The sequence below is a fragment of the Phalaenopsis equestris genome, unplaced genomic scaffold (genome assembly GCF_001263595.1).
Source record: "Phalaenopsis equestris unplaced genomic scaffold, ASM126359v1 Scaffold000054, whole genome shotgun sequence".
Classification (NCBI taxonomy): Eukaryota; Viridiplantae; Streptophyta; class Magnoliopsida; order Asparagales; family Orchidaceae; genus Phalaenopsis; species Phalaenopsis equestris.
Genome location: NW_018164496.1, coordinates 39,264 through 50,308, shown reverse-complemented (window position 1 = coordinate 50,308; position 11,045 = coordinate 39,264). Strand labels below are relative to the sequence as shown.

At 36.4% G+C, this 11,045-nt stretch overlaps 1 protein-coding gene across 2 annotated transcripts; it reads right to left on the bottom strand.

Moving 5' to 3' along the window:
* Positions 1-469: 469 nt before the first annotated feature.
* LOC110019256 (protein MIZU-KUSSEI 1-like) lies at positions 470-10,641 on the bottom strand. Of its 2 annotated transcripts, none has more exons than XM_020716861.1 (2): positions 10,256-10,641; positions 470-1,264 (listed from the first exon to the last, which is right to left on the bottom strand). In XM_020716861.1, the coding sequence occupies exon 2, from the start codon at positions 1,248-1,250 to the stop codon at positions 621-623; it is 630 nt and encodes a 209-aa protein (XP_020572520.1). In that variant the 5' UTR covers positions 1,251-1,264; positions 10,256-10,641; the 3' UTR covers positions 470-620. The 2 variants fall into 2 exon arrangements, with proteins under 2 accessions (XP_020572520.1, XP_020572519.1); XM_020716860.1 differs by having other exon boundaries at positions 10,265-10,641.
* Positions 10,642-11,045: the final 404 nt, after the last annotated feature.

Here is an 11,045-nt window from a genome sequence, read left to right as displayed (position 1 = left end):
TCATATAAAAATATCACAAATATTAATCTTCTAAAAATGAAGCACACTTTTTAATGCATAAGAAGACAATACTTGAATGTTATAAATTTAAATATTGAACTTTTAATGTACATATGTAATCCTTAAGAACTATTTAGTAGTCATTGGCTATAAAAGACTTGTGTAATGCATGTAAATTTGTGACATTAAAATGTAATGAAATATATAAATATTGAATTTTAAGTTTAGATATATAAATATTTAAAAATTGTATGGCATGAATGTTAAAATTTTCAAATAAAAAAAAAAAGAATATTGAAATGTATTTACTAATCCATATTGTATTACTCTGTATGTTATCACGAGCCTTCCCCCAACGCCAAAGTTTTAGAAGAGAATATAATGTTAAGAGTCTGCATGCATGCGGACTTTATGTACAACGTTATAAACCGCACATAACAAATTTTTCAAGCTTTAGATAATAGCCCCCCAATGGTTAACATTTCAAAAATGAAATTTAGTTTTTCATACAAAAACAAGTTGGCAAATTGGCAAGTTTGAACATTAAAATAAGAAAATTAAATATGTAAATAAATAAGATTTGAGAGATATGTATGAGAAACATGATAGAGGAGACAATTTCATACTCTGAGGAGATAAACACACAGCTCAGGCCCGGCATGACCATCAGGACTCATCATATAGAAAGCCTCGGAGTCCCCAGAACCCACCACCCTCTCAAACATTGCCCTCATGTACATCACCTCATCCCCCTCCTCTCCACACCCCGCGGCGCCTGCCGGCAGCACGCCGGCTCCCACGCTTACCGGCTCCACCGCACGCAGCACCTTCCAATCCTCCGGCCTGCACTCCCTCCGGACAGCATACCCGCACCGCAGCCCGTTGCAGTAAACTCTCCACATCGGCTCATCCATCAGCCTCCCCGCTCCACCACGGTCGCATTCCAGGGCGATCCTCATGAGTCCGGACGTCGCCATCTCTCTGACCAACTCATTGGTTGGTGTCTGCAGCTCCAGGAGAGCTGCAGGCTGCATCTGAGCTTCTAGCTGGAAGGAAAGATGAAGGTGTCCCCTTCGCCGCCCGTATAGAGTGCCGAAGACTCTTGGAGGCCGCACCTGGTGTCTTGTAACTGCGGCGGCCAGCGCGGAGCGGAACCTGGATACTGCAATAGCTGCCAAGAAAATTGCTTTCTTCTTTGGAGCTGAAGCGTTGGAAGTTTTGGTGGTGGAATGGTGGCGCTTGTGGTTCATGGCCTGCTCCTCACCTGTTGTTTGATGAGAGAATGAAGTGACGAGGTTAGAGTTTTAGAGAGATGGAAAGAGTTGAGATCCTAATTGGCTGCATTAATCTTCATGGTCACTGGCCATTGTTGTCACTTGTCAGCCACTGGGATGGCAGCAGAATCCGGACAAGTGGGAGGGGGGGAAGCAGGGGCAGACCCACAGCCGTTGAGGAAATTAATGCACGCACTCTGAGAGAGAGATTTAGAAAAGAGATGATGAAAAGGAGAGGACACCATTGGTGAGGCCACCGTGATGAGAGGTCGAGGCCCGTAAAACGAGACGATGATGTGGAACTTCGCTCGTCCATCATCTCTCATTCATGATCGCGCTGGGATCTAATATTTTCTCCATTAAAAATGGGGAGAGAAGAATGACAGCAAGACTAGTTGTGGGGCTAAAGGCATATAAGGCCTGCAATGGTGACTGTAGCAGAGCAGCCAGGGGTGAATTGAGGATAGAGGAAAGGATGACGTGGACAGAACTCAGGCATTATCATGCTTTTATTCACATGCTTGAGAGATAGTGTGTGTGTATATATATATATATATATATTCAAAAGGACCTCATGTGCCTAAGAATTCGAGTATCACACGCTACATTTCAGGGGTTCAAACCCCATGACAGAGAAGACTTACAACTAACAAACAGATGAAATATATACATATATATATATATATATATATATGAAAGTTATTGAGTTATGCAGCATGAGATAAACTATTATTATCCGCATTCATATTTTTATTTAATTATTTTTAATGCGATTTTGATAGTTTATTTAACAAAATTGTAAGCAAACTTAAATCTGCAATAATTAAGAAATTTGTTATTGCTTAAATTTTAATATATTATCTAATTGATTGTATTGGTTGCATTGATATAACAAAAAAGAAATTTTCATCAGATATTTTGTGTTGTATATATAATTTTATATAATTTAATGATTATTATGAAGCCAACAAAAATAGCCATAAAAAAGGAAAAGCTTCTAAATATTATTGTCAATAGACATAAATTTATGTTTTGGTGTTCATATTATCATAAGATAATCAAGTAATGCATGTAGTATTTAACTCTGAAAGATTTATAATATGTTTTTTTAGCTTGCCAGACTATAACATTTTTTACAGAGGTTTACAGATCAAATTTAACTGCGGCTAGTTAAGCTTTTCGTACTTGGATATGATTTATTCCAATAATTTTTGCGTTACTGATGAATCATCTCTAGAAGCACACATTACTCTTTAATTTATTGGGGTTATTTTCATGAGAAATTATGAAGTATTTCAGCTTAATGTAGCCATGGGATGCTTAGCTTTATGCTCTAACAGAATAGTTTGCAACTGCATCTATTAGTCTTTTGGAAGGCTATTCCTAAGTCTCAACCACCAAATATATTTAAACATGGTCTTGGAGTAGTTAGTTTTATTGAAATTGTGATTGTTTAGTTTTTTGTTCTGACTTTGTTGTTGTAGTACTTTGCAACATTCTTTGCAATGAATTTCATGCATATCAAGTTGGATTTAGACAAAATATATTCAGTGTTTCTCGTTCTGTGCCTAACGAAATATTTTCAAGCATGGCAACTGCGTTTTTTATTGATGTTCTCTTACTACCACTAGCTGTCATTCAAAAGTGATCATTCCAATATAAGAATGTTATAACAATTAACTATAAATGTGAGATTATGTTGTTCTGTATGTGAGGGGGATCATGATAGATTGGATGAATTATGGGCTAAACTAGTTTGCCTTATTCTTGATGTATTATTTTACATACTACGCTTTTTTTGGCTGAAAGCAAGATTTAACTTGAATAAGATTTAGTAAATCTTGTAAATTATGATTCACCAACTCCGTCAAATTGCCGGATTTAATAAATCTGGATTTACAGGAGTTGAATCTTTTCGGGATGTGAGATCCTGTATAATTCGAGAACTCATACAATTCCGGTAAGACCTTGTGGAAGAAGTAGGAAGAAATTGAATGGTTTCTTCAGAGATAGATAATCAAAGAGCCTTTTGAGGGTCCAGAATCGTCAGTTATATCTCCCTCTTCCTTTTTTTCTATTATTTATCTGTTATATAGTATGTGTACCCACACGGGGTTCTAAGAAAAGAAATATAAAATTAGGTTATAGGTCATATAGTACGAAGCTTGAGTAGACTCATTGTCGACAAGGCCGCTGATGTGGATTATCATGTTGTTAATAAATGACGGAATGTATGGTGATAGACTGGAGTTTTCTTCCTTTTGTCTCAAGAACTGCCTATCGAGCTTGATAGTATAGCAAAGCGGCTGTCAAAGAGCTTGGTAGGAAGATCTAACTAGTCCATGCGAGTTTGGAGAGCTTGGGCAGTATGAGCGAGTTCGACTGGAAGAACTCGCTTGAAGACTATGGCTTGATAAACTCATTCTGAGGAACTCGTAGGAACGCTGACGTGCTTCAAAGATACTTGTGGGGTCCTTCTGGGCAGCAAGAAGCTTTGTAGTTTGTCACTTACAAATGTGTGACTAACGAGTACGATTGGTCCGGTCAGCATCAAATCATTAAATGCATGACTGGTGCGCTCGCTCCATTAAGCCCATGAGACCTGTTTAGTATTTGGACTTTCGTGTTGCTTAAAGAAACTCGTTTTTGGATGTACAATAAGCAAAACGAGAAAAAATTCGGATTTAATTGTTACTGGATTTAACATGCACATATTTAACTGTTTGGTCCAGCATAAATCCCATTAAATATGTGCCACCAAACAGCCCCTTAAGATTTCAACTCTCTCTTGCTCTCATTCTCTCTCTATCACCGTACGAGGATCTGCTTCTTATGGGCTTCTCACCTTTTCCTCCTCCTATCACACACTCATCCTACCTTAAAGAAGCCTAAGTACGGTCATTCCTTTTCCTACCTAATCGTTGCTCTGCTCTCTTCCTAATCCCACAAAAACTCAGCCTAATTCTTCATCTTCACTATCCCATTCAAGTTCTAAGCCGACTTTGCAAACCTTGGAAATCAATGCAGTCCTTTTGCATTATTTTAGTCCTTTATTCAGACAATTTATTATACAAGAATATTGATGGTTAAACTTACTGCTTATATGACATCTTTATTTTTTGCTTGTATTTAGACATTTTATCTTCATTGGTTGCAAGTTATTTTGGCCGGATAACAAAGAGAAAAATGACCTTATAAGAATGCGCTGTATGATTAGATGTAATTGATCTAATAATAAAGCTAAGATGCAAATTGATTTAGTGCTAGCTAAGATGATACAGGAACTAGTTAAATGCTTTACTGTTGCTTAAGAAAATGTAACTGTGAACAAAATCTTAACTTCGTGCTTTCTTCTGAATGATTTGATAAGTTATTTTTTTGCATGCATGTATCTGGATAATTTTATAAGTTGTATGTATGTGAACAGTTCAAAATTTGACACTCAAATTTTTTTGCAAGAAACAAAGAAGTTACATTAGTTATGAACCATAAGGACAAGAGAATATTATAATAACACCCAAATTTAAATATGTAATGGCCAAACTTGACTATTTATTAATCCAACAAACCTAACGCTGAAAAATGGAGGCAAAAAAATTTGAAGCATCCTGAAGAATGCTAAAATTAAGGAAATATAGAAAGCACAATAAGTTTACAACTATCACAGCAAGAGCTTAGATGTACTTCAACTACAACAATATAATAGCACCAATATATATATATATATATATATATAGACATACATATGTGTGCGTGCCCGCGTGTGTGTGTGCACGTGGTGCTGTCTGAGAGCAGAAAAATAATAAATCAAACCAAATTTACAATTATATGAAAGAGTTCGGGATCACGTCCAAAGGTTCAAATCTACAGTTAGAACGCAAATGATAAAAACAAATAACAAAATTAGATAATTTTTTAATCCAAGTTTCAGCCTTTAAAATTACACATAATTAGTTCCTTCTATAAACTCTAAAAAGGTTAAGCATGTAATATAAGGGAGGGCTAAACAGCATGGAAATGGAGATAATTATCAGAAAATCAACTTGTAGCTGATTGATTTCATTGTTTTTTATCTTTTTTTTCTTCCTTTCTCTTTCTTCTTCCCCTATTTATTCAACAATAAGTCTGAACGTGAAGAGCATTACTCTCACCTTAATTGAGCACATGCATGAACCGTAATGGTGAGTTTATGCTCGAGATAAGTTCACACACCCTTGGAACTAATAATTATAGGTAAGTGAGAGGTTTTGCTCAAGTTTGTTGGTGAGCTGCCGAGATCCTTCAAAGTCCTGGTTCATGTTCGCTTGGTAAAGATGATAAGGCCCATGTAAGTCCACAATGCTTTAGGAAAATAGTCTAGTCTTGAAGGAATTCAACCCACTTGGGGTACTTAACATTTGATTTGGGTTGGTGCTGTAGATACTGAAATATTTGATGATCTAAATATATAAAAAATTCCTTTGATCAAGATGATTTCTTTTGTAACAAGATGCTTGAATAACCACATAAAATTGGTGCTCATAGTTAAAAGTATACTTTTTTAGTCCATTCGATATTTTTATTATGTACCACTTTGATGTTAATACTAACGGAATTGCATGTAACCTCAAACACTTTACTGAAGTTGTCTAACCGTAGTATAGGAATTTGGTTGTGATATGACTCAGGAGCTTGTATGAATCAAGGCGGGAATGAATGTCTTTGAAGTAACGGGGTGAACGGTTACATTGTTACAAAAACATTGCATGCTTACTGGCAGAACGATTGCATATGGACAAGTAAAAACTTCTCATATGCGTCACATTGTAAAAATTTTATATGACAATTTACAACCACATATAGTTATTTAAAAATGATAATTTATAACCATATATATATATAATTTTCTTAGGTAAGAACCATAACAATTAGAGCATAGAATAGTATATCTAAATAAAAAGTGTCAAAACTACACTATACATCTATTATAGTTACATCTGTACCTAACTAAAGGTGCTACTCATGGGCAACACAATTTTAATGCAAAATCCTCTGTATGACTCATCTACTACATGCAAGGCTTTTCTTAACAAATGGTCCTCCACTAACGAGGATTATATAAATATATATCAGATGCACCACAATTTAAGGAAAAAGGGGTCAAAATTTTCCCATGACTATTTGTATGAGGCCAATTTAGCCTTATATTATCTGATTTGTTTATTTTGGCCACTTGAATCCACAAATGTGATCCAAAGTAGTCCCTTTGTTGGAATTTATTTGGAACATATTTAATAAATCAAAAGATTATTTTGCATTTGATTTATAGATTCAATGGACGAATTGTCATATTAGATAGTCTGGGATTAAAACGACCTCTTCCATGACTATTTTGACCTTTTTTTCTCTAATTTTAAACAATAATGAATTTAATTGCAAAAGAAGCAATATGCTTGTTGAACAATAAAACTTGTGCAAATTTATAAATAAACATGATGTTTTGAGTAATAATTACTATTATGGCAAGTACGCTATAGTACTTATAATAGTTGACATAAGGTTACATTCTTTTGGAGAATGTAATTGCAAGAATCCTTCAGGTAGATTTCAAACTCAAAATTCAAAAAGAGAAAAGAAAGAGAATATTGGGAAACAAACTTTATTTTCAGTCATTTTATCACCATACAATATACATAAATACCCTTACTAAGGGTCCGTTTGGGGCGGCTTTTCGCCAGCAACGCGGCCCCAGGTCGCTATTCTTCGCCGTTTGCGGCAGCATTTTCACTACGGCGTGGCCGCAGTTGAATAAAACGCACCTCCTTTCATTTATGCACATGTCCCTTGGATTCAACCCCGCGTTCGTCGTCTGCCCTTTCCTTCCCCGCGGAGCTCTAGCTTTCTATGCCCTAACCCGTCGTTTCGGAGGCCAACTTCTTCTGGTATCCCCTTTCCCTATATTCTCTAGGTAGTTTTGCACATAATCTTTCAAATTTTTATATTCCTCGTGGATTTGCACCGTTTGGATTTCTTCTGTGGTGTTTCTCTGTTTCGTGTTTCTGTTTGGTGATGGTGCTTCTGTTTCTTGTGGTAGATTTTGGCTGTGGTGTTTCTGTTTGTTGTTAGTGCTTCTGTATGTTGTGAATTTGAGCAGAAGAAGAGACCTTTTGGGGTGTGTGTTTCTGTTTGTTGTGTATTGGAGAGTCGGGGTGTCTTTGGTGTTAGTGTTTCTGTTTGTTGTTGATTGTTTGAGTTTTTTACTCTATTAGTAGTTTTTTTTTTCCCCATTTGCATTTCATTTGTTTTTCTTTTGGATGGTTTGAGAGGTCCATGATAAGATGTTTGACTTTATGGGTTCTTCTAGATGCTTTATTAATGTTGTTGGTTGGTATCACATATGAATCCTAATAAAAACAACCAAATTCTTATCTTATTTTCGGTGATATGGTTTTTAAAGATTTTCTGGATGACCTTTATTTGATGATATGCATATGTGACACACACGAACTTCGTTTTATGTGGATTAAAGACGACCAAGAACCTTTTTTTTACAAAATTTGTTGTATTCTTGTTGTGACAAATTCGTTGGTTGGTATATTGAGTTATTTGAGACCTCACGCTTGCATAAAATTGTAATTTATTACTTTTTTTCATAATTTAAACTTGTGTTATGACTAATAGATTGTCTTTTGTAGTATTCAGGAAAGATGAGCTCCAGAATTTCATGGACTTCTCGACAATTGCTCTGCCACTGCGAACTTCAGACTTCCCTACTTACGTCACGTCAGGCGCATAATTATAAGAGGATGTTTTACAGGTGCCCGCGGTGGGAAGACAGTCCGGAGAAGTGTAAGTTCTTCCGATGGCCGACAGTCCGGTAGATTCTACTACCGACAATGATCAGGAATGGATAACATCTTTGGAGAACGACATAGCTCGTGTCGTACGCCGTCTGCATTATAAAATCAAGATTGTCATATTATTAATTGTAAATATAATAGTTTTTTTTAGCACATTTGATACTCACTGTTACGTGAGTTGTTTATCTAGTTTGTACCGTTCTGAAGTGAATTTTGCTTTTGAAGTATTAAATATATGGCTAGGAGAGTTATGTTACAAAAAGCATTATTAAATAGGGGAAGAATGATCATTTGTCCAGTAACGGTTGTCGCATAGCTGTTTTTAACCTGCAGAAAACAAACAACCAGCCAGCTTATCCGCAGCAGCTTCACCACAACAGCTTCCTGAGGTAGCTAAGCTGCAGTGGCCCCAAACAAAACCCTAAGTTTTGTACTCCCTATTACAAGAATTATAAAACAAAATAGTTATATCCGTACTAGTGTCAGCTCAGTAGTCTCATTCTAATATAATTGTCGAAACATTCTTGTTCAAAAATTGAAATCCATAAGCCAATCATGATCATTCTTATTTCTTTGAGGGTGTTCCCTTCGGCTCTCTGTTACAGCACCCTTCTCCATTCGCTTGTCTTCCATCTCTAGCCATCTTGCATTCTGATCTAATTCACACCTTGACTTAGCAGTATAGGAAATATCATAACAGCTCGTTCCTCAAAATGAATATTGCCCACAAGGTTAAGGTTAGGACATAAGAGTTAGAGAAGTAAAAAGCTCTCAAGTTGCCTCTATTTTGTCTAAATTTGTCCACTAAACCAAGACTTGAAATTGTTTATGGCATCCATACTTCGTTTAACGGGCAACCAAAAAAGCATTTGAAAACAAAAGTTGTTGGTTTTTCCATCTTAGAAGAGGTAAAATGTGGAAAATAACCAATCCATCATTCTTAAAATGTTTTAAATTGAAATATTAAATATTGAATGAATATGGCTTACAATTGATAATTGTACTTTATAAGCTACCGGACTTATTGCTTGCATGATGCAAAAAAACCCATAGAACATTTCGGCTAACTTTTGAGTGGAGCGAGGTAGTTGCAGTCAAGTTCGAGTTTTGTCGATATGATCTTAATTTATAGACAACTAGGTCACATTTATTAAATTGAATATTTTTCCAATTTTATCCACAATAGATTTCATATGATCTTAAGTTGGTTGAATGTTTTATTTTAATAGCCTTAACAATACTCATTTGTCCCTGAGCTCTCCAACAACATAAGAAAATAAAAGGGGGAAGTCTACAATATAAACCTTGAAATGGTGTTATTTTAATAGCTGAGTGGTAGCTAGTATCGTAGCATAGTTCAATCCAGCCTATATAAACCGACCATAATTTAAATTTTACTGAAGTATAGGCCCTTAAATACTGCTTCAGCTGATGATTTAACACCTCCATTTGTACATCTGATTGTGGATAATATGCTATACTATGGTGCAATTTTTGTGCCACAGACGGGAAATATGTCTCCAAAAGCTACTGAGAAATCTAGCATCTCCATCCAACACAATAGCTCAAAGAAAGCCATATAAACGGACAACCATTTCAATGAACAAATCAAAAACCAATTTACAGTGTATGAAGTTTACACAAATCTCAAATGAAGCATTAGGTTTAAGTAAATTGGTTACAAATCTCAAATGAAGCATTAGGTTTAAGTAAATTTGTTAAAGATGCAGCAATAGAATCATACTTTGCAATGAAACGACATAAATAACTTATCAAACTGCGAAATTCTTTCAATTGCGAATAGATGATGGTGTTGGCCATTGTTGTATAGCCAAGATTTTGTTTGGATAAGTCATGACAGCATTCGCTTTACTCACATGGCCAAGGAATCTCAACTTATCTTGAAAAAAACAGCACTTGCTAATAATCAATTGATTATTGAGAAGGAATTGAAAAACCTTTCTCCAAAAAATTTATAGCATCTAAGTCGGAGTTCTCTAGCAAGGTCGGTGTGCGAGCAATCAAGGGACATGCCCGACTATCGTTTGCGTGCACGGGATTAAAAATAACATGAGTAGATCGGATAATCAAAATCAGCGACCAAACACGCTTAAAGATAATATTTAAAGCATAAAAAATCACCTCACTTGCCATGCATTTTGCCCCTTGTTCTCATGAACATTATGTGCTTACAGCGACGGCGAACAAACCTCGTGGCGGAGCTAGGACTTTGAGGTTAGGGCAGCGAGGTACTAGAAAAACAAGAGACACAAGCGGCGTCTGGCGACCTGGTGAGGTAGCTGGAATGCGAACTCGGCTTTGAACGGTGGAGCGCACACAAGATCGCTCGCTGCAGCTACAGCAGCAGGAGTTCCGCAGGTGGTTGCTCGCGGTGGGGACGCGGCGCCTTGCACGAAAGGGAAAGGAGCAAAATATGCGCCGGAGTTAAGGCCCGCTGGGCCGCGGGTTAGCCGACGTCCACCTACGATGCACAGGCATAGTGGGGGGTACGGCCATGTGTGCTATATCTCCACTTAAGTATAACACGAGGTTATGACTAACCACCAATGATATTTAGGGTGCTACCGAGAGATTATTAGAGATTATTAAGAGATTATTTTATAACACGAGGTTATGACTAACCACCAATGATATTGAGATTATTAGAGATTATTAAGAGATTATTTGGGTATTAACTCTAATAATGCTGTAATAATCTTCAATAACCTCCGCAATTCAACTCCAATAATCTCTTCAATAACTCCTCATTAACCCAAATAACCTCCAAATAACCCCCTAATAAACTCAGCAGTTCCACTTTAATAACCCCCAATAATTTTTATGATTCCACTTCAATAACTCCTTGCATTAATCCATCAATAACCTTCAATCACCTCTATGTTCTTACTTCAATAACCCCTCAATAACATTT

What these genes read in the sequence shown, in the direction of transcription:
- LOC110019256 (XM_020716860.1), bottom strand. Translation starts at nt 10,295, where the DNA reads ATGTTCATGAGAACAAGGGGCAAAATGCATG. An exon ending in AACAAGGGGCAAAATGCATG is followed by an intron (nt 1,265 to 10,264) that starts GCAAGTGAGGTG and finishes ATCAAACAACAG; the next exon opens with GTGAGGAGCAGGCCATGAAC.